This window comes from Argiope bruennichi, chromosome X1 (genome assembly GCF_947563725.1).
Source record: "Argiope bruennichi chromosome X1, qqArgBrue1.1, whole genome shotgun sequence".
Lineage (NCBI taxonomy): Eukaryota > Metazoa > Arthropoda > Arachnida > Araneae > Araneidae > Argiope > Argiope bruennichi.
Genome location: NC_079162.1, coordinates 72,587,247 through 72,610,621, shown reverse-complemented (window position 1 = coordinate 72,610,621; position 23,375 = coordinate 72,587,247). Strand labels below are relative to the sequence as shown.

Sequence of the window (23,375 nt, the reverse complement as noted above, 5' to 3'; positions counted from 1 at the left end):
ACATCGGCAAATTTATTTATGACAACCCCTGTATTAAAATATTGAGTTATCAGAACCGTACAACGATGCAAAATCTGAGAAATCTAGCTCATTGGGAAACGAGTAAGATTCATTATAAATTTCCTTTCTTAGAAGCACGAAAGCAGTTGAATAAGAGCTTGTAAAAATTTGCTGGATGCAGAATTAATGACCACAACTGTATCTCAATATTTGAAAATATGTCGAACTCTCTTAAAGGTGAAGTTGCAACGAACATAATAAAGCTCTGCAATACCGCTATCTTGTCCTCGAAAACTAACATTTTTAGACAGTTTAAATAATCCTGCTTTGCCCCCCCCCAGCATCAGGATTTCTTAACTGGTAGGTCATAACCCCTGATGAATAAATGTAATTTGGATCGCGAAAGTTTTGTCAACAAGTTCTTCCGTCAAATTCGGCGACACAATGAAGAAAAGTAAGATACATTCAATAATCGTAAGCCTACTTATTTTCATCTCTAAACACGTTTAGCTATTATCTCGGATGTCTTTTCCTGAAGAGCCTACTTAACATTATCTTCTGGTACTACATCGTGATTTGCAGCCTAAGCGTCCATTTACTTATAATGGAATTATCCTTTTTCCTAGCAACTTTTTTGAAGTATTATCTTCAATCTTTCAATTGAAAAAATACCTATGTTTTGACATTTTCAAGACAAAAATTATTTGAATCTTGATCTGAAAACTTATTATGATAGGAATTCGATTAGTATGACTCGTGAGACTTGTAATTCTCTGTTTTGTATTCATACCTCGAAATATTACTGTAACCACATAATTTACAAATTTTCTTTCTAGCTTCATTTTCTTTTGAAAATCCAGGTAATTTAATTTTAAACTAAAAAAAAGCTGTATATGCTGCGAAACAAGCTAATGCACTTGTTCTATAAAGTTGGCAGTTTTTAAATGCTTAATGCCAGGATGGGACAGAGTTGCAGGATATATTTTTTGCGAAATAAAACTATTTGAATTACTTTAGATTATAATGGCGATTTTAGTGTATTTCTTTTCTGAAAGATTATTGAATATCATTGCTTTACAAGCAACGTCGTCTGCTCAATTTTTCATATTTTACAATAGGGAGAAAAAATTAAATTTTTCGCAAACCAATAATGAATAGTTCTTACTTTTTTTTGTCTTCTATCTTCTATAATCTGAACATTATTGCTTGTTCATGCTTGTTGTGGGGGAAAAGAAGTCAGAAATATACGTTATTAATTGCAAAAAATTTAGTTTCTTCCTCTTAAGGCATTTTGGAAATTGTGACAGGTGGTGTTGATATATATAATAGCAACAATATTTTTTTTTTTTTTTTCATAAACAAGCTAATATGTCTGACGAAATGTGGATTTCAAGACTACAAGTCGACTGAATAAAAGCTGATGTAAGATAAAATAAGTCATCTTAAAGTTACAACATTTAGCAATTTGTCTTAGAATAACTAATTTCAGTGAGATAGCCAACTGCGTGAAAGTGATGTTATATTTTCATCTATCTTTTAGAAATATCATGTGTGATATTTTAAAAATAAAATTTACTTTTTAATAAAATATAATAGACAAAGTTCTTTTATTGTCCGAAACATTTTTTTTTTAATTTGAAATTAAAATAACAGTTCAACAAAGATGATTTTTAAACTCCGCTAATTTTCTCCCTGTCAATAAATCAAACCAATAGTGTTCTTTATGAAAATGTTAATCGTTTGCTTTTAAACTTTTGTTTTAGTGTTCTTCCAAAATTCTGCTAATGCATTCTGACAACAATTCTTCGTTTGTTTTCTTGTTCTTCAGAAGAAAAAAAAGTGTTCCTGCAAATATTGTATAAATTGTCTGAGACCAGTTTAAAAAAGGTTTTAAAAATAAAATGAATGTCAAAAAATAAAGGTCGTGTAACTCAATTACCTGGCGGCAGGATAACTGAAAATTTCCTTGTTTCAAAATCTTTCACATCTTTTCAAGTATTCATTAAATTAAAAAAAATTATAAAAATTAAAGAAAAGATTCCTCGGAAATGAAATTGATATCATTGAAAATGTAAGATTTTGTGTTTTAAAATAGCATAAAAATATTTGTTGTGCTGAAATTTCCTTCAAAAAAGCTGTGGGAAAACGGCAAAATTTCAGTTAATTTTTAATTAACTTTTGTACTTTGGAAAGTTGATAATGCCTTAAATAATAGGTGTGTAAAGGTTGGTTGAATTCGGCTACTTTGTTAAGGAGATTAAAACCTACATGCATAGCCAGGGCGATTTTTATTTATATTAAGAATGCATAAAAATAATTTTTCTCTCCTTTTCCTTGCAAAATTATTTCGGGTTTTTCCTTCAGAAGTAATTTTTGTCAACAATATTGCTACATAAGCGTTTTTTTAACAGCGCTTAACATTAAAAACTGCCGAAATAATTATATTATTTAATTCTAATATTCTAATATAAATATTATTTTCGACTGTGGCGGAACTCCAAACGGAAATTAATTTTAACAAAAGAGGCGGATGTTTTCATTTCAGTCTAGCATAGCTTCAATTTTGAAGTGAATAAATTGTTCTTAATTGGATGTTGAAATTACTTCGCCAGAACAAAACATAAAAACTCAGTCTGCTGTTTGTCGAATATTTTATATTGTATGGGCAATTGAAGCTTTCTTTAGGTTTTTGTAATTTTTATTTTCTTCAAATTTTAAAACGGTGAATTAGTAGCTTGGGAAAACAATTAGTTTTTTTGGTAAATGACTTGAAAAAAGACGTTTGCAATCATGAGTATTATCCAGCTTTTGTAAAAAAGCATAAATTTCTTAAATCTTAATTACTTTTATGTACACAGTATCTTTTTGTTCAATAATTTTTATATATTGCTAGCGCTTTGCTAATCATCTAAAAATCGAACGGTCTCACAGCAGAGTAGAATAGAACAGTGCAACAATGCATTCATTTCAACAATGCACTATAACTTTTCATTTCACCGAAATGCCATTCTCAACTCATAGGAATGCAGTTTCTGTTGGTTTTATATCATGAGTAAGTTGAATATATCAAGTTTTAAATTTGCGGTCGCATTTTCTTACGAAAAAGGATTACTCATCAAAAAATAGATTTAAAAAATGAATCGTTAATCATTTGTTTGAAAAAATTTAGCAAATTTAATAAGTTTAATGTTTCGAGCCAGTCTTTTATAAAATATTGTTTAATAAATTTTACTAATAAAAGTGAGTCATAGTCGTATATTAATTCTCTAACGGGAACATCATTTGAATACTCGTTTAATTTAGCGGTTATAATGAACAATGTTGTGGTCAGACAGGTTCAATATGCATATTTTTCTTAAAAGTTGACAAAATATCCCTTCGTTTGCATTAGAAATTTTGTCATTTATGAGGTCTTGATATAAATCTGAGATATCGAAGGGAATATTTTGAACGAAATTAAATGCAGAAATCAGCTCAATCTTTTGAATTCGATGGTTTTCTTGGCTGTTTTTAAATGCATTTAACAATAAATGTTTCATGTTTATAAAGATAGAATTTTATAATCGATTTTTTCGCTCACTTTCTCGTGCATTAGTTTTAAAATTTTGTATAATTTGCTTCCGTTAGCTATAGAATATTTTAAAAGTTCAGAGCTTTGTCAGTGTATTAATTGAACTCAATATTGATTTTATACAGTGGCGCTTTTAATTTGAGGAATAATAATTTTTTAATTCGATAATATTTATCATTATGAAATATGTTAGACTAAAACGCGGAAAAATAAAAATGCTTTAAATTTTGATTTAATATTGCTGTAAAAAGTAGGAATAAGTTTGTCAAAAATCAAGCATTGTTATAAAGAAGCTGAAACGCAATAAATACCTGGATATTCAGTAAAAGTTAAACTATAAAAACTAAACTGTGATTAAAATGTCATTTTACTTTGAGTATTTTTATCAGAATCTTATGGTTTTGTTTAGACATCCATATTTATGAGTAAAGAAATTAAGAATATTATAATGAATTCAAATGTTACTTAGCAGAAAAAATATTAAATTTATCGTGTGATAATTAAAATATTTATTCTTTAAGATCAAAAACAGTAATAGAAGAAAATGTTCTTCAAGAAAACCACCAGATATGGTGAGGTAGTTTATTAAGGACGTTGCAACAAGGTGACCGAATTCAATTCCTAAATAAAGATTAAATGTTTTGTAAGAGTCCGACTTCTGCATCATATAGCGGAGAAAAGAAGAAAAAAAAATAATATTCCCTTTTATTGATTATTGTTTGGTGAAACATTTGATAGCTTGAAAAATTAGAAAATAAGTTTTAAAAACACACTTTTATAAGTGTATTAAAAAGGAAAAATATTTTTTATTAAAAATCTAAAAGTCGAAATAAAAACCGTAAAAACGTGTAGAACAAAAATCAATAAGAGACAGATATAAAGCATCAATGGATATCATAGGAAACAAAACAAAAAATCCTAATCATTTATTATATGAAAATACATTATAAGTGTAATTACTATTCCAAGTTATTTGGAGCACTTTTCTGCCTTCCGCTTTCGAGATTTTTGTTTTGAACTCCAGAGTTTTTTAATAAAAAAAAAAAGTTCCTTTGTAATAAACTGATAAAACCGATTTTTATATAATACACAATAAAATCCTTTTTTTATATATCTGTTATTATTTACAAATTTTGAAGAATCTTAATAAGCAATCCGCTATCTTGAGTATTAGGCTCTATTATGAACTGTGATGATTGTAAAAGTTTAAATCATTAGTACAATTATATTAAAATTAAAACTTTTTTATAATATTTTCTATAACGTACAGCTAATTGAATGCATTATAACGTTATTCGGTGAATGTATGTAATTAAAGTGCAGTTCTTTAATTCTATGATCAGTTGACATTTTTCATGCTTTTCTAATTTTTGAATAAGCGTTGAAAAATAGTTAATCATTAAGATTATTTAAAAATAAATAAATTTTAAGTTGAAAATATGATAACTACTCGTTATATTAGTCCTAAGATTATTGTAAATAGCGACATAAAGTTCTTATTAGTAACGTGTTTAAACTGTTACAAAACTGTTACAGCATATTATGATATTTAGTTTTTGCTTTGCTGTTTCTTTCCCGGGTTATTAAAAACAAAGGTTTTGTGACTTCTGAATAAATAGAACCTCGCATTTCTCTGCAGCTGATCTACAGGAAGCAAATAAAATCATGCTTCCACTGTATGCTGCAGAACGATAAAATTGTTTGCTGAGTCATTTAAATTGCTCGTTCTTGATTTCGAATTATATTTGTTTCTGTAAAACTGTGAAAGCGGAAAAAGGTAGGTGAAAACATTGCACTCGGTATAATTTTTTTCCCCCTTTTGCCAAGTAATCTCTCCTCCAGTCAGTTTTGCATGGGGTGCAAATGTTTTTACAAAGAATAGTTGATAAAGGTTTTAAAAAAAACTGTGACATGGCCAAAATTCGATGTAGAATCAAAAATTATGAGTAATTGCTGGCATTTTTATTAATATTTTGATACTCTCGATGTATCGAAATTACTAACTGAGCATTAACAACAAGTTGGCGAAAACCTTCATGATGCGTAGTCTGTTAGTAGATTATAATTATAGTAGATTAATCTTATCAATATATATATAATCTTAAAGATTTTATGAAGGCTTTTTCGAGTTATATTTCTTAAAATTTTGTGATTTCTATAACCACAAATGCTATTGGCATCGCTCTTCTACTGCGACAATTTTTTTTTTCGGTAATCTGCCATACCACGCCAACATGAATTTTTTTATTACTGAGAATCAAATAATGAAGGGAAAAAATATCGATATTTTAAATTTTGTAACGCTGAAACCAAAAGATTGAAATCTGACCAGCTCATTCATATTTAAAATGTGATTATTTAGCCGAATCATCGGGTTAATAAATGCTCAGCCTTTCGTAATATCAGATCCTGAGATAGGTATTCCGAGTTGTATTTGGGAGAGAGAAGAAAAACAATTGATGGAAGTTCATTTCTTCTGGAAGGAAGAGTTAAGTTACATAACGCGTCATTCGGTACGCTTGTTTTGCAGTCTTCATTTGGCGGCGGTTTCGGTATTTCATATGGCCTTGACAAAGAACATTTTAATTCTGCTCGATAATCTGGACGATAAAAATCATCGCTTGAACTGGTTTATCTTTGCTCTTTTATAAGTGCTTTTTTAAATCATGAATATGTATTTTCGTTACTTAATCATCTAGAGTTGCAAACATTTAGTTGCCTAAATATTTGAGATTTTAAATCCATTATTAGCATAGATATTGTTTTGATGAATGTAAGAAAAAAAAAAAAGAATAAGATAATAAGATAGTTTATATATAAAATATTTCGAATTTCTGCGCCATAAAAAATGGCTAACATTTTTTTTTTTTAAATTTAAAGTGTTTTACCTAATTTCACATATTTTATTTTTATACTGATGGAATTTAATAATTGCTTTTACATTCACTTTCTTATGTAATAGAGATCTTAAATTTTATATAGTTATTGGTTCCGATCACAGTAGAAGAACAGTTTTGGAATTCTTAATTATTAATTAATGAACTTATTTAGCTGAAAATTTATTTCACAAAGGTGGTTTCAAACTATTATTCAATTGATAAAATACTGGTTATTAGATTCTACAATATTTGTAACCATGATTTATGAAATATATTGAAGACTAAAAAGTGGAAAATAATGAAAACAGTTTTTAAAATACTCGAAGTATAATGAAAAGTAGGAAACAAAGTTTTATCGATATTATATATAAACCCTCAATGTAAACATGCGGGCGAAATATCAGTTATTCAATCGAAATTTAAAATATATTATTAATGTCATTAAAATTGCAATTTACTTTAGGTATTTGTATCAGAATCTCAGAATTTTGCGGTTTTCTTAAAATTCATGTTTTTGATTTTTAAAAAATAGTTAAAAGTTAAACGATAATGAATACAAACTAGGATGTTTAATATTCTAATAGAATATTAAATTTATAGGCTATGCACATATTGGAATAATTTATTCTTAGAAATCTGATGTTTTGCGTATGACATTGAGTGAATTTAATTCCTGGATAAGACCATGGTATTTATTATTTTTAAGTCTCTGTGGAAATCATAAAATATACGATTACAAATCAGAAAATAAAAATAAAATGTTTTAAAATACGTTTATATTAGCGTATTAAAAATCAAATATTTATCAAAAATCTGGAGATCAAAGCAATCTTTAAAAGCATGAAGACAATAGAGGGTTTTAAAGCCACAATGAATTAAATTTCACGAGAGAAAAAATAATTCATAAAAATTATAAACAGCATAAATGTGATTCTAATTTCATTTAAAACTTTTCTATACGCCCCTCACACTTTTACGATTTTTGTTTTGACTTCCAGGTATTTAACGAAAGAATTTTTCCTTTTAAATACACTGAAAAGTGGGTCTGTTTATTCTTTCTTTTAGCTTGGCCTGTTTTAAAGGAATAATCGATTTAATATAAATATAATGTATAATTTTACTTGCGCTTGTCTCGGAGAGTATATTTTTCATTGTTTTTTAAAGGGACTATTAATTCATTTTAAATCATTACAACGAACTGAAAAGTGTATGAGTTTACTGGAGCTCTCTTCTGTGGGATATTAACCTTCGTAAGCATCCTTTAAATACCCATTTACTTATATATTCAGGCCGGTCCAAATTAAATAGGAAGTGTTTGGACATTTCTTGAGCAAAAACTTCAGGCTGTATCATAAATAATTTTTTACACATGCTTCTCTGAGTATGCGGTTTCGATTTCAGCGGGGAGAGGTTCATATTTTGCATATGAACGGACAATGGCGCTGTGATTTTGATTTGTTTAAAATTAATAGTATTTGAAATTTTGCCTATATAATGAGTATAGCAAGCTATTTTTCGTTTACTATTTTGTGACTGTCAAACTAACTTTACCAAATCCAGCGTTACATATCAAACTCTTTTACCAGAGAAATGACAATGCATTCAAATTGCTTATCAAGTAAGTTTTTAAGGCATTTCCCCTGGTGAAAAGTTTGTACCAAGATTGTCTTATTATTGGGGGGGGGGCATCTTAGGCAGAGGATTTTGCGTTTTGTAGAGACTGGAACTTTTGCAGTGAAACCTGATTGAAGCTGTAAACCAATTGGAATGAAATGCAGAGCTAAAAATTTCCAAGTCAATGGATTAACAAACTACAACAAATAGTATTTGGGCATGAACAGTTTAATAACTTCATGTTTTCTTTTAAAAGAAAAGATATTGCAGGTGCTTTTTAATAAACAAACAACTTATCTGATTACCTGCGCCGCCTTCCTGCAGTCAACCAAAATGTGAACTTTTTATTTTTCTTCAAAAATCGAAACCGCATACTCATGATAGTATATGCACAAAATTTTGTTGTGATTTAGTCTGTAGGTTTTGCACACGAAGTGCCTAAACGCCTCCTGTTTAATTTGTATCGCCCCGTGCATTAGAGGTTATAACGACCAATATTTCTGTCTGAAGGTTAACTGAATAAGAGATCTTTTTTAAATGTTTTTCCTATACTCTGTTTTACTTCGTATTTCTTATAATCTTTGATCCAAAAATACTGGCTGCTATCTTTAAGTTTTGCTGTCATGAGCTAATGTGTCACTTTTATGCAATTTCGAAGTCTTGTTAGAAATACGATTCCACCAAATGTCTACCTGTTTGCTTGTCTGGTTTACATTAATTGTAGCGTCGTGAATCACGTCTTCTTATAGTGGCGCACAGAAATTTTGAAAGAAAATATCGTCTAGGACATCGTCCGTGTCTGCTGATCATGGTTCAAAATTACGAGGACCATCCAAGAATAGCCTTCATGCTCAGAACAGGGCGTTAATGAAAACATTAACTAATTAATAAAACTGTTTGCAATTTTGCTGTAAAATTAAGCTGGGTAACCGTCAATTCAATATCTGCATTCTGTTATTTTTATGCTTATTCTTCAGTTTAAGAATAATTCATGTTGGAAGCTTCACACTATCTAGTAGATTTGCAGTGAAGTTTAATCATAGCTGATCGCCTTGCATATGTGTAGCAATAAAACTCCATTGATGAAAAAACATCCAGTGTTTATAATAAATTGAATAAAATACGTTATTATACCTATTGTACTTTAATAGACGTCAAATATAGTTGTAAGGCTAAGTTTCTGTTCGTTTTCGATTTATTGAACTTCAGATACATATTAATATTTTACCTAAAGAGTGGACTGGTTAAAGAACCTGCTGGAAATAATACTCAAATCTGGTGCATTTTTAAGCAACATTTTCAAGAACTTTTTTTTTTTTTTTTATTTCCCTTCACGGCTGTAAAGTCATATTTTACAGTGTTTTTCATCTGCGCAAGAGGAAAATGTCGACTGTCATATTTTTAATTTTATAATCAATGGGAGACTGCGTGTATAGACGAAAGAAATGAATTATTTAAAATAGTCGATAAGATTAACTTTGGACAATATATCTCTTTGTAATAAAATGTCAACAAAGATAGTAGTGAATTTGTGTAATTGTATATAATATGCTCATAATATTTGTGAAGAAATGTTTTTACTTAACATTAACAGATATAATGAAATCAGACTTTTAGAACACACCATTTACTTTAATCTGTCATTGGGATTCCCACCTCCTCCCTTTTAGCTTTTTCTCTCCCTGTTTCTTTAAAACTGATCACAATAGAATATCGGAAAATAGGAATTTGATTTTGTACTTATTTTTGAATTAATCTAATAGTAAACTAATTAGTCATTGAGTTGAACAAACCATAATTTAAACCGGGGTGGGGGATTTATTGTAGTTTGGATTTCAATAGAGAATCTGAAAAAATGATTGTCGGTTAGTCTGTAAAGTACGGCCATTAGTATTATCATAAAATGTAAAGAGCTATTTGTGTTTTTCAAAAAGAATCTCTTTTTTTTTTCAATGCTATATTTTTCATTGCATCATAATTTTTTTTTCTGGGATTAGTGATTTGTATCTTTATGAATGTTGTAAAAATTCGAATTCATTTGACTCGATTTAAATATTTGAGTGTCAGTGACTATGTTTTCCTCAAACTTAGTGTGTTTGACTAAATCTTTTAATGAAATCTCAAAATTTGTCAAACCTTTTCCAACTCATTTCTTAAATTTAAGCGACTTTTATAGCCAGGCTTAGAAATGCTCTTGAGCTAAATTTCCAAGCTTTCCATAAGACCGCGTTTACTCAGGTTGAAGAAAAGTGCATGGGCACCGACACAAATATCTAAATCATGTTATCCGAATAGTTACGAAATTCAGTTTTACCGATACTATGATACCATAACTTTTTAAAAAATAATTTTCATCATGGGGGATGCGTTCATCATTATTGTAGAGGGTCGGAAAGAAGCTATTTGGCATTGCATCATTCCATATATGTAATTTATTTTTTTTATCTGTGTTACATGAACAATCCCTTAGGTTAGTTTTTAATTCATAAGATATCAATCGCAAACAATCAGTTTTTTCGATTGATATGATGGCTGAGAAATGATTTAAAAGCAAAAACAGAAACTGTTGTATCATTTATCATTGTTCGTATTTATCGACTTTCGGTAAATGCTTCATCAAATGATAAGCGGAAGCCTCATTTAGAGAGGCTATGAGATTAGATTATTCGAAAATTGATATTTTCCACGATGCTACCAAAGTGCATTGAGCTTATCAAAAGATATTTTCAGCTGGTGACGGGGAGAGTCGTTTCTCTGAGTATTGCAACATGTTGAATTAGGAAATAGAATCATAAAATGCAGATTTTTGAAATTTGATTTCATAGTCAGAAAATGCATCTTCTTTGAAAACAATACAAAATTAATGTGTTCTACAAATACGCAAAAGATAACTCAGTTTCTAGAAATAAAAAAATCTTGGACTGAGGAAATTTCATGAAAGAAAATATATATAATATGTCAGCGGTAGGCTGACCACCTAACCTTGGCATATGCCTTGGCCCACATGGGCTGTCGTGCCATGACATATTATATATAATATGTAATGATTTTAAAATATAATTTAAGTCTTAGTTAATTTCCAAATTTTTATCTTTAGTTCATATTAACTTCATTCTAAAATAGTCTTATTTCCTGATCCAATTCCCACTTTTTATTTAATCCAGCACACATTCTATAAAATTGCTTACTTCAGCAGGTTCTCACGCTCTCGGTGAACGGATAAAAATCCTTAATGTTTATAACATTCTTTTAAAGATATCTAAATTTCCGTTTCCTAAGAGAAGAAATCCCTCTCAGAATCTCATAGTAAAAACCACTGAAGAAAAAATTTTGGTTTCTTTTGCTCTTATGTGTCGATGTAGGCTGATCCATTTCTGATCACTTATTCTTTGTACGTAAACTATGCCTTCCGTGGTGAAATACATCGAAGTTTAAAATTTTCAAAAGTTTCTTTCATTTGGCCCCGCAATTGCTAAAATATGTTTACATATATACATATATGTATATATACAACTTTGCTTCCGCCGTTCTTCGATAGTTTTTTGTAGAGTAAGCACTAGTCGAAATAGGTAAAAAATATCACAGTAAGCTTGAGCATCTGCCAACATAATGGCAGCGTCACTTTTGATCCTAATTTTTTTTTAAATTTGTGTCTGCATCATAAATATGCCTCCCGTGAAACCTATATAAATATGTCTATCAAAGATGTCAGTTTCCAAGCCAAATTCTCACCATTTGGCTTGAGTTTTGAATTTGAAGAAAGCTGCGGCTGACAGCATCGAATGTTCTCAAGTACTTATGGTGAGTCTGCTCTTAGTAAAAGAACATGTCGTGAGGGGTTTCAACACTTCGAATCGAATGTCAGTGGTACCAAAGGTATGCTCTGCATTTGATGGGACAAGTCGGTGTGATATATTATGAGCTATTGAAATCAAGCGAAACCTTCATAGCTGATCGATTACGAACGTGTATGTTGTGTTTTAGCCGAACATTAATTGTAGGAGAAACGGCGGCAGTATCAAGAGACACGACGAAGTTATCCTCCATCATGGCAATGCTCGGAACAATTTCTTAAAACTCCAGAACATGCTTGGAAACGTTAAAATGGTAGGTCTTGCCCCACCCGTTGTATTCTCCAGACGTTATTTTTTTTTCAACTACCATTTGTTTCGATCAGTGGTGCACGGCCTGACTGATCGGCTTTTTAGATCTAAAATAGATCGATTCGTGGATCGTCCTGAAAAGACGCATCGTTTTTTCGAAATGGTATCCATCAATTGCTAAAATGCTGTGGAAAACATTGTTAGATAGCAACAAACTGTAATTTGTATCATGAATAGCTAATCAGTTTTTGAGAATAAAGCCTAGATTTTTTTGGAGGGAAGGGAGGGGGGGGGAAGCTAAGTTCACCTAATATATATGAAGAGATAGAAAATATTAAATACAATTAATATTTCCGCTGTTATTCATAGAAAATATTAACATCGAAAATATTATTTCTCCTAAACTCTGCTAAATATAGTTTGAATAAATGGGGATTGGTAGAAATTGGAAATAATAAACATCCTCATATTTCAGGGGAAAATATTAACGATGACACTTCTTTTGGAGAGTTTGTAACTTAGTAACATGCGTCAATAATCTTGATTATCTAATAAGTTGTGATAGGAACACTGTAAGGCGAATTATTTACAAATTGCTTTTTGAAACCACTTTCTTTCATTAGCTGTTACAGATATATATTCAACTACTGTGGTAATAAATACAAGTTAAATATGGTAGTAATAAAACTCGGTATTGCAATCAAAGTTGATAATTCTTTCCGTTTTTGTATTTTTCTTTGAATTTTTAAAAAATTCACTCATCTTAAGAAACTCTGTAGAAAAGTATCCCTAAGCAGAGGACTCTTTGGTTCACTCTATTTTAGTATCCAATTATCCGAACACTTAAATGGTTCATGCAAATGATAGTAAATAAACCCCTTTCAATCCGAATAGTTGACGTTGTACTGAAAACGGAGAAATTTTGTGTAGTTCATTTGAATTACGTTCCGTAACGATTGCTTCTCTCTCATTAAATAGTGCTATGAAATCGAATAAGCATTTCAATATTTCTTTATTTTGGGAAGTTAAAAAGTGGTGAAAACAATATGGACAACAGCAGATCCTGTTTTACTTTTATTTCGATAATTATATCTTCATAGAGCTTATTCTTCCAATTCTTTTAATATTATGCAACTCAAATTAAAAATATTGGAACAGATAATATTGAATCCAAATAGGAAGAATAAATAGTGAGCATTCATTCCACCCCACCCCCTCTCTATATCTAGTCAACCCTAATTTTCTCTGATTTATTACCGAAAGTAAAATAATAAATGATTGATGCTTGTTATTTCTTTTTCTTGCAATCAATCATTGTGTTTTTGAATTAGCTTTTAAAATGGATATTGAAAATAAAAATCTTCAATTTCATTTCATTTCTGATGGTCAGTTGAAGTGTTCCTGATTTCTGTAAATAAATGTGTAATAATATTAAATAAATTTTTCCTGTATGAGAAAAACATTGAAGTATTGAAATTCTGCACATTGAAATATTTAATATATTTAGTTGAGTAGTTTGTTTTTTGAAATAAATAAGGAAATGTGCGCATTTATGAAATTGTAACAAGTTTACTGTTTTTGAGTTTGGTGAGACGAAGAAAGTTGCTAATTGATCAAAATGATCTTCATTATTTGCATTCTTCCGTTATGAGTAGTCTGATGTATGAATTTAGAATAGTTATTTATATAAAGGAAGAGAATTATAAATATGTGCGAGCAACAATCTTATAAGTTTCTACATGATATATTTATCTTGACAAGGACACATTTTTTTTTTAAAGCCTGAAATTTGCTTTTATCATAAATTTATTATTGCATACAAGACACAAATATCGTACTATGTTATGCAATATTTTTCTGTTTCTAGGGAGGACAGAAGCATTTGTGATTATGCACATATATTCCTATGTATGCTTTGCATTCTTTTTTTTTTATGCAGTGTGAATTTTTTTTTTTCCCTCCTACATATTGTGCATTCTGTGATTAATTTTTCTTCATGGCTTAATCATGTGTTTTAAAGTTTTTAGAACAAATAACTTCTACTTTTCAAATATTTAATTTAGGTCCCAGGTGGGCTTCATGGAATCTTGGTATTTTCCTCTGTATAAGATGTGCCGGTATTCACAGAAATTTAGGTGTTCACATATCTAAAGTTAAATCTGTGAACTTGGACACATGGACTCCAGAGCAAGTGGCTGTAAGTTCTTAGCCTTCTGTAATGTATAATTTTTCATTTGTTTAAGTTTCATTTGTTTGCAGTTATATTAAGTTATGCAGTTGTTCAAGTTTTGCAGTTATATTAAAAATTATTCGTACTTAACATTTTTTAGTGAATTTGGAACATTACTTTGTATAACTTTTATTTACTTTTGGGTTAATATAAGAACTTGGAATCCTTTTTTTTGTTTCAAATGCGGATGATTCATTCTGCAAAGAAGTAGTGTGAAGGATTGTTGTTCTTGTTAAGTTACTAATATACTTAATTATGCCAACATTTTACTCTTTCTAAGCAGCTGTTTTATTGTAGTTTTTAATAAAATGTTGTAGTCTGCTTGCATCCTTAAAGTATATTTTAAAATTATCTTGTTGAATTCTTTTCATCTCTCTTGGTTTTCTTTGTATTTTCCCACAATAGGAAGACCGTTAATAATAGGAATGTGCAAAATTTTAAATCAAAATTAAGATAGTGAGATAGTAATAAAGTTACAAGGAAGGATTTAAGGCATTAAATTATATTTAAAAATGGCAGTTTAATAACAATGAATATCTAGTGTTATTTTCTCTACTCTTTTCAAAATTCATGTTTGAAATTATTAGTATCTTCAGTGTTAATGAGATGTCTGATATATTTATTTTCAGTACCTCCAACAAATGGGGAATAGCCAAGCCCGAGCTGTCTATGAAGCCAATTTGCCAGAAAGTTTCAGAAGACCACAAACAGACTCGTATCCTCTTTTAGCCATTTTTTGTTTGTCCGATAGTTGAATACTTCAATATTATCGAATTTAACCCTTAGATAGCAATAAAGCAAAGTCGAAGCCATCTTAAGACAAGGATTTTAAGTGAGAAATAGGATGCGTTCATTCTCATCACAACTCATCCCCCCCCCCATCCCTCCTCTTTCAAAGCATTGCAAGATAAATTTTACAAATATTTCTGGGCTCTATTTAAAAACGCTGCAGTATTCTTGTGTAAAATTGTCTAAAGTATTTTATATATACCAGTGTTTTATGTTAATAAGTAGTTATATTAAATATATTAATAAATTATCATGTGAATAGTTCTTTACATTTCTTCTGCAAGATTTAAAAGTATTGTCATAGATCTGAAATCCTTTCTGAAAACTGTTTTAATAATCTTTTTACTCCCAGGTAGGAAATCTGGTAACAAGGTAACAATAAAAAGTCAAGTATCGAAAAGAAAATTCAAATATTACTTTGTACTGGTATTTTCAGTACTTTCTAAATTGAAATTAAGGTTCTGTAGTTTTTTTGCCGTTCTGTATAATTTTTTTTTTTTTTTGCTCGATTTATGCCAATTTTTAATTTAGATATACATATATAGTGTCATCATTTATGAAAATGGTCGAAGCTAATTCCTGTTGTAGATAAATCATTATAGCTTTATTGTGTGTCTTTATTTCCTGATGAATTATTATTTCATATTAATTTACAAATGTAATGTTAGAAGTCTTGACTAGATTTAGGTCTTTGGAAGCTTTTATTAGAGCAAAATATGAACAGAAAAAATATATTGCAAAAGAATGGGTACCACCTCCTCCACCAAAACCAGCCGTAAGTATTTGACTTTTATGAAAATTCTTATTAAGTTTGTTATTACAAATTTGTGAATATTGTCCTTTCATTGAAACATATTTCAAGATAAACTGACCACATATTAAATGCAAACATTGTTAACACCATGATGAGGTAATTTCATTAAAGTCCATTATCATATTAAAAGTAGATCTAAATTAACCATTCTTTTGCTGACTACCAATCTCTTATGAAAAGTCAAAATGCTGCTAAAATTATTTCAACAGTGTTTGGTAATCACTACTGGACATTTTGGAAACTTCTTTTCACATTTTTGTTCTTTGAATATGTCAGTAAAATGAAAATTGTGTATTTTTGTGTAGTCTTGTAATTCTTTTCTGAGTTGTGTATTCTCATCTCTACATTTCTATTAATGTGTAAGCTGCTATTAGGTTTCTTTTGCAAAGCCTCATCCTTGGTAAATATTACAATGGGGGGAAAAAACGCAAGTTCATTGAAACTAATTTCTGTTCATATCATAACATTTCGCATCATAAAATTATTCGTATTTTTGTATCATAAAGTTTTGTACATCAAAGACGCACAGTCTTAGCCTCCTCTAACCAATCTGCTCTTGGTACTTCTTACCGAAATCAAGCCTTTTCCATTGTTGCTGTGAGCAGAGGCTTCTTTTCCACACAGATTTGGATTTGGTAGGCCCAAAAAATAGCCCCAAATTAATGCAGATCCCAGTCTTTCTATGGGCGAGTTGTCCTTGTTACGAACTCCAATGGAATACCATTGGAGTTCAGTGTTCTTGCTTTTGAGTTCTATGGCGATTGTAAAAGGATTTAATATTACTTAATTTTTCAGGAATTTATCAGCCCTCTGTGAAATTTTCTTAGATATGCCAGATTCAGTCTTTCTCTGCAGCACAGTCCCAAGAGTCAATGATGTTGGTGATTGCTTCAATTGATAAATTGGCTCTCTCGACATGTCCAGATCTCTGAATACAGCTACCATTGACTCCACCCTTTTCTAGCAGAATTAAAATATGGGATTTATCTTTCATTCTAAGCTTCTTCCGTCCTATTTTGTGTAGTGGGAGTAAATATATTAAAACACAAATTTTTATAAGAAATGAAAAAATGTCTATTGGATGGAGAAATATGTTCAACCTCGCTGTAAAAGCTCACGAGGCGATATGAACCGTAGCTGAATGGGGGATTGTGTCAATGCCATACATAATCGGTAGGCTCCGTCCACATTTTATGGCGGAACCGGAGGTAAAGTCATGACACGGATTTATGTGTGAAATTTTATTTGCCACGTGAATTAAAAGGGGGAGGGGTTGTGACCACTATACTACTATAAGAAAAAATTGAAACTACACATTTCGGTTTTGAAAATGGGAAATTTTGCTCTTAGTAATATAATTAAGATAATATAAAAATAACTTCTTCGAATTTATTTTTAGTTTGATGTTGAAGAAGAAAAAAGAAAAGAACGAGAGAAAAAGAAAAAATCTAGTAAACCAGCTGCGGCAGGAATGGAAATACCTGTAAGTTTGAACATTTTTTAAACATCACAAAAAAATCCGATGCATTTTTTTTTTTTTTTTTTTCCTTTAATAATCTTTTCTCTCGGAAATTTTCATATTACATTATAATTATAATATATCTTGCAAATTCTCTGAAATTAAATGAAAATGAATACTTACAACCATAGGGTATGATTCAGTATGAGACTTTCATTATTGATTTTTAATGTTCGATCAGAATTTTAGTTGAGCTGTCAATTAAGATATATGAAGCATTCAGAACCAAAGTGAATCTAATTGGTTTTTGTAAAATGGATTCATATTGCATTGAGAACCAGAATGAATTAAACGGCTTTTAACTGCCTTGTACTAGATGGTCTATTTCATCAATATTTCATTAGAATTGCAGAGAATCGATATCCGACATATATTTGATGGCTATATTCTAAAATGTAACCATTTATTTCGAAGCTGTATTTATATATTTTTTTAATATATCTAGGTTTTGACGCAACTTCCAGCTGCTTTGCCTAGACCACATAGTATCGGACCAGTTAGTCCTTCAGCAAAACCTGCCCCTCAAGAATCTGTTAAACCCAACAACATTGTGCAACAAGTGCCTGGAACACCTGATTTACTTAATTTAGGTAATATAAATGTTTGTCATTTATCAACTAGCCATTTTCAGTTACCAGCTGATTCACCCATATTATTACTTGTAATAATTCAATTATATCAGCAAAATTTAAATTGTGAAAGTTGTTTAAATAGTTATTTTCGTATTTCATGTAAATAAGTTAAAATTGAAACTGTTTGAACAAGTAGTATTCAATTGAAATTTCGTAGCATAATAAACTGCTATTTTTGAAAAAGATATAAAGAAAAGTGAAGAGATGATAAGAATATTTGAAGATGAAATATATAAATTCAATACACTTTGTTAATTCAATCCATCTGCACAATTAAATATTTGATTGAGAATGTTTTGCTTGGAAATATGTAATGATCCTTTCTTTTGAAAATGCATTGAAAATAATATTAACCTTGAAACATTTTCTTTGTATATCATCATCATGACATGGGAGAAAAAATTTTAAAGTTGTAAATTCAATTCACTGTGAACTACAATTGAAACTTGAATCAAACAGCGTGGCAATTAAAATTAAATTTTTTCCAAGTTAAAACATAATTTGTTTCCTTGCAAACTTTTGTAACGATCATTTTTAATTTCTTATCTTGATTAGAAGAATGTATCTAAAGAATCGCAATATATTTTACAGTGAGAATTGCATTTGTTAAATTTTTCTGGTATATATATTTTTTCTTCAATTTTCCTCTATTGGATTGTATATACTCAAGAAGGATTATTATAATGAAAGTGCTGTCTGTAATTTTAACTGAATGTGATTATTTCAGAATAATTCTTAATTTTTTATTTTAATAAATGAAATAGCTCCTAAATTTAATTTCATAATATAAATATATTAATAAAACATTTTAAAGGTTTCTTTAATTTTTTTCAGCATCATATTTTGATATTTTAAATTTTATTAAAAAGTAGACTTGCATCATTATATTGCTTGGATAAAGTGATGTTGAAATGGACATTCGATAGTATATTATTCTTGTTAGTACATCATGTGGGAAGAATCCCGTAAATGATTTATTCATTTTTTTGTAGGAAATGACGACATCTTCGATGCATTTCTTAGTGCCCCAGTGTCATCATCTACTGAAAATGGTTCGATATCCTCCCAATCTACTACTTCCAGTGATTCTGCTGCTTCCAAAAGCACTATATCAGCTGATGAAGCTGACTTTTTTAATCAGAAATCTGATGGAACTGGTAATCAGTCCAGTAAAATGACAAAAGAATCCATTCTTTCACTTTATAGTTCAAATACCTGTCAGGTTCCAGCACCTCAGCATGTTGCTCCTATGTTTGGTTTACCAGGTAAAATACCTATGGCATAGAATTTTTTTATTGCTAGTTCTTCTTTTGAAAAAATTAAGGAATAATGTTTTATAAAAGTGAATTCGGGTAGTATTTTAATTTTATAATTTTTTTCCCCCTCAAAAAAGAATGTTTAAAAATGAGTTTGATTAACTGAAGCATCAGTATAATACTTATGAACTAGAATTTTTAATATTCGGTAATATGCAAGTTTTTATTCACAATACTGTTATTGGGTCCAAGAATGTTTTCAATTACATCTGAGAATTAGGAAGAGAAGTGAAATTTGAAATTGTAGAAAAGACATTTGAGAGCCGTCTGTGCATAACAGAAATGAACATGTTTGATTTTCCAGAAACTTTCTGAAATTCTAAGCAAATATCCTTCTAATAAATATTTTTATAAAAAATATTATATTTTAATGTTTTAAAAATGCATAGTTATTTAATAATAGTTGAAAAAATATTTAAACTTTATATTCTAAGCTAATTTTGCCATGCAGAGCTCCACACCTTTAACATTATTTAAAGCTTTGTATAACACCGATTATCGATAGTATTTATGGTTGTTTGATATTTGTTCTCCAGGTTTTGTTGCATTTTTGCATAATGTTATGTTGGACTAAGTGGCTGTATAATTATAGAATTTGAGTTCAAGCATATTAATTATAGTATTCTTCAAAATAATTGTAGTAGCAGGTGGAACAGAATTTTTCAAAAAGAAACGGGACATGTCACACATTACACATTTAGTAATGAAGTCTATCCAATTTTCGTTTAAAAAAATTTGTGTGTGTAATGTAATGTAATATTTTCAGATTTTTCTTTTTGTTGCTGGAAATATTGTTAAGTAGTAAAAAAATATTTATTTATTCTTTCTCATTTATAATTTTTCTTTAGCAGGTGGAATGTATGTGTCTCAACAAGCATATGCTCAAGTAGCCATGGCAGGATATCCAGCTATTCCTAATGCTGGAATTAACGTTGTAAGTGCTTTCATATTGTCTATAAAAAATGTTTCAGTATTTCTTTTCGAAAAGCTAAAATAAATGCAGTTAATTGCAAAAAAATAATTGTTGCAAAAGAATCGTAAATATTAAACCTTTCATTTAAGGTTTTTAAAACTGCAAATGTGTTCAGAACTGAAATTTAAAAAAAAAAAAATGTAATTTTAAACAATCGTTGGAAATTTTTAAGGTATTGATTTACTATGGCGAAAAAAATAAAAAAAAGAGGGTTAACTTTATTTTACTAGGTTAGATTATATGAACTTATTAGATTATATGAACTTTGGATTTTTAGTGGTTTATAGCTTCAGAAGGTTCAAAATTATTAATTCAACCATTTGTAACTGTTAAGTGCGTAGGTTTCTATTGAAAATTGTTTTTATGTTCTATCTTTTCAACAGATGATTTTAGAAGTGAAATAGAGAATGACAGTAATTAGGATAGCACATAATTATAAATACTATGCTTAATATATGAAACATCTAATAATTTAAGATTTCAGGGCATCTTCTGACTGATTGAAAATTTGCAAAACCTGTTATAGATAATTCAGAGTACCCCTCTTCTTCTCCCCCCCCCATTTCTTACATATGAGGCTAATAAGGTAAATCAACATCCAAGGTTTTTAATAAAATTTAAAAAAAAATTGCTCAAAGCAATTTTCAGACTAACTCCAAAGTAGCCATTATGAAAAGAGAATTAAATTGAATTTTTTAACTATGGCATAATTTTTAAATTTTCTCATAGATGAATGAAACCTAGCATATTTATATCTGTCATATTATTCTCATTAATAATCATTCACATTTCAGTATATAACATAGTTACAGATCTGCATTTTTGCTTTTCTTAATATTGAATTTTTTTGTATCTCCCAAAAGACTTTCTCCCAAATATCTGTAGCATTTCTGTAATTGTGTTTGTTTTCCCTTCTAACAAACCAAACGCAACCAATTTCCACTAAACTGAGTATAATAACACTATTCTGGGTAACATAAAATATGTAACTTTGGCAGCAAATATTTATCTTATAAATATTTTTTAGCTCAATATTTAAATTTTGCTATAAATTTTGAGATAAATTTTTATTATGATGCCAAATTCTGAAGTATCTTGTGTAATGGTTTTAAAAAATGATTTACTACTTTATCATACTACTACTCAAGTATGCATATGATATAAGCAGCTTCTTTTTGTATTGGATTTGAATGTTTTTTAGAAAATTAAAATGATTTTATGTTCGTAATTTAAATTTTTAAAAATGAATGGATATTTTCACCCCTCAGAAATTTCTCTCCAAATGTGCTTTTAAAAAATACATCTGAAAGATCGGTTTTAATGAATTTCATATAACTAAATGAAAAAAAAAAAAAAGAAAAGAAAATGAATAAATATTAACTTACATCTATAGATTTAAGTATATAAATTAATGGATATTTTATTATGAATGATTTTTCTAGACTTTTGATTCAATTCCTTGTTTTTATTTTTTATTAAATGATTTGTACGATTTTGATGAATGACAGTTTTAAAATCATACTTGAATGGCATGCTTTTATATCAAAGAAAATTTTAGATTTAGGAAAGATTTTTCTGAGTTTTCTTTGTAATTTGCTTTGAAACTTAAATCACATCCCTTGATTTCAGAAACATTTTATTTATATGACCATTTAGGTGGGCAGTTTCCCTTTACTTGTCCTATTGGGGCATTCTGAGTATGTTATTACTAAATTCAAAAATGGTTTATGAAAAACCTCGAGTAATGTATGGGTGTCAGACTGTAATTTATTACCTATATCTGATTGCGAGTTTTATTCACTGTGTTTTAATGTTACATTTAAAGATCATTAACATTTTGTATTATAGCATGGATCTAATGTAACTGCTGTATGCAATCCATTTGCTTCATTTGGCCCTCCTGTAAGTCAAGACACAAGACAACCTAATACATGGATTGGGTTAACATCTGGTGGTGGTGGGGAAGAAACATTACTAATGACTCATGGCCTTTTAGGACAGGTCAGGAATTTTCTAACTGGCTGACTATGCATGCACCTGCATCGGCAGAAAAAGGCTTCACTCTGAGATTCTGATACATCTTATTTTTTATGTTGCACATTACAAAACATTTAAATTATGCTTACTCTGTTGTACATCCTTTGTTAATTTATATTATAAGTTCTTAATTATTTTATAAATTTATGCACATTGCTTGTGTTCAGGCATTCTTCAGACTCATTTTGTTTTTAAATACAATATAAAACAAAGCACTTCCCCTAAACCACACCACTGTTTACCTATTATAAGCTATTTTTGCAAAAAATTCTTTGTGGTTTGCATGCTGAGCTTCAACTTGCTTTCATTGTCATTCTTTCCCATCTAATAAATTTTCAAGATTCTGCGAATATAATTTAATATATGAAATAGCACTTTGCTTATATTTGACATTTTAAATTGCTATTACTTCATATTTTTAAGAGTATTATTTGATTAAAACTTCAAAGAAAAGTATTGCTTATGTAATTCTTAAGTGTAGAAGGATTTATGTAACATTCTGTCCTATACAGCCAAATATGTGGAAGTTAACTTGATTTTCTTTATGCATAAATAATAATAAAATATGCTGAAATTTGTATTGGGCATGATAATTTTCTTCAATACTTATAGAATTATTCTTGCAATTTAATAAATGGATCAAAACTATTCAATTTTAATGCATGGATAGAAATTTCTGTTATTTAAATTTTGAATCGGTAACGACAGCTTTCTTTTAGCAGGTTGATTGATTCAGTACTTAATTATTCTAATTTTTATTTACGGCGAAACACTGATATTCCGGGCTACTATTTACAAATTCAGATTTCGTTTGAAGCATTTATAATTTTATAAGTTAATATTGTATCAACATTATTATATTTTTGAAAAATCTGTACTAAATTACAATTTATTAGTT

General features: G+C 29.2%; 1 protein-coding gene across 4 annotated transcripts in view; it reads left to right on the top strand.

The window, feature by feature from the left end:
* LOC129958286 (stromal membrane-associated protein 1-like) overlaps positions 1-23,375 on the top strand; it is a 37,785-nt gene that overhangs the window by 8,261 nt on the left and 6,149 nt on the right. Inside the window, exons 2-9 of one of the 4 annotated variants that reach the window (XM_056070638.1) lie at positions 14,231-14,364; positions 15,027-15,112; positions 15,874-15,961; positions 17,400-17,483; positions 17,965-18,109; positions 19,144-19,416; positions 20,319-20,401; positions 22,289-22,441. In XM_056070638.1, coding sequence (XP_055926613.1) covers positions 14,231-14,364; positions 15,027-15,112; positions 15,874-15,961; positions 17,400-17,483; positions 17,965-18,109; positions 19,144-19,416; positions 20,319-20,401; positions 22,289-22,441 — 1,046 coding nt within the window. Of the gene's footprint in view, positions 1-14,230; positions 14,365-15,026; positions 15,113-15,873; positions 15,962-17,399; positions 17,484-17,964; positions 18,110-19,143; positions 19,417-20,315; positions 20,402-22,288; positions 22,442-23,375 lie in introns of all 4 variants that reach the window. The other 3 variants (XM_056070637.1, XM_056070640.1, XM_056070639.1) reach the window with 3 other exon arrangements.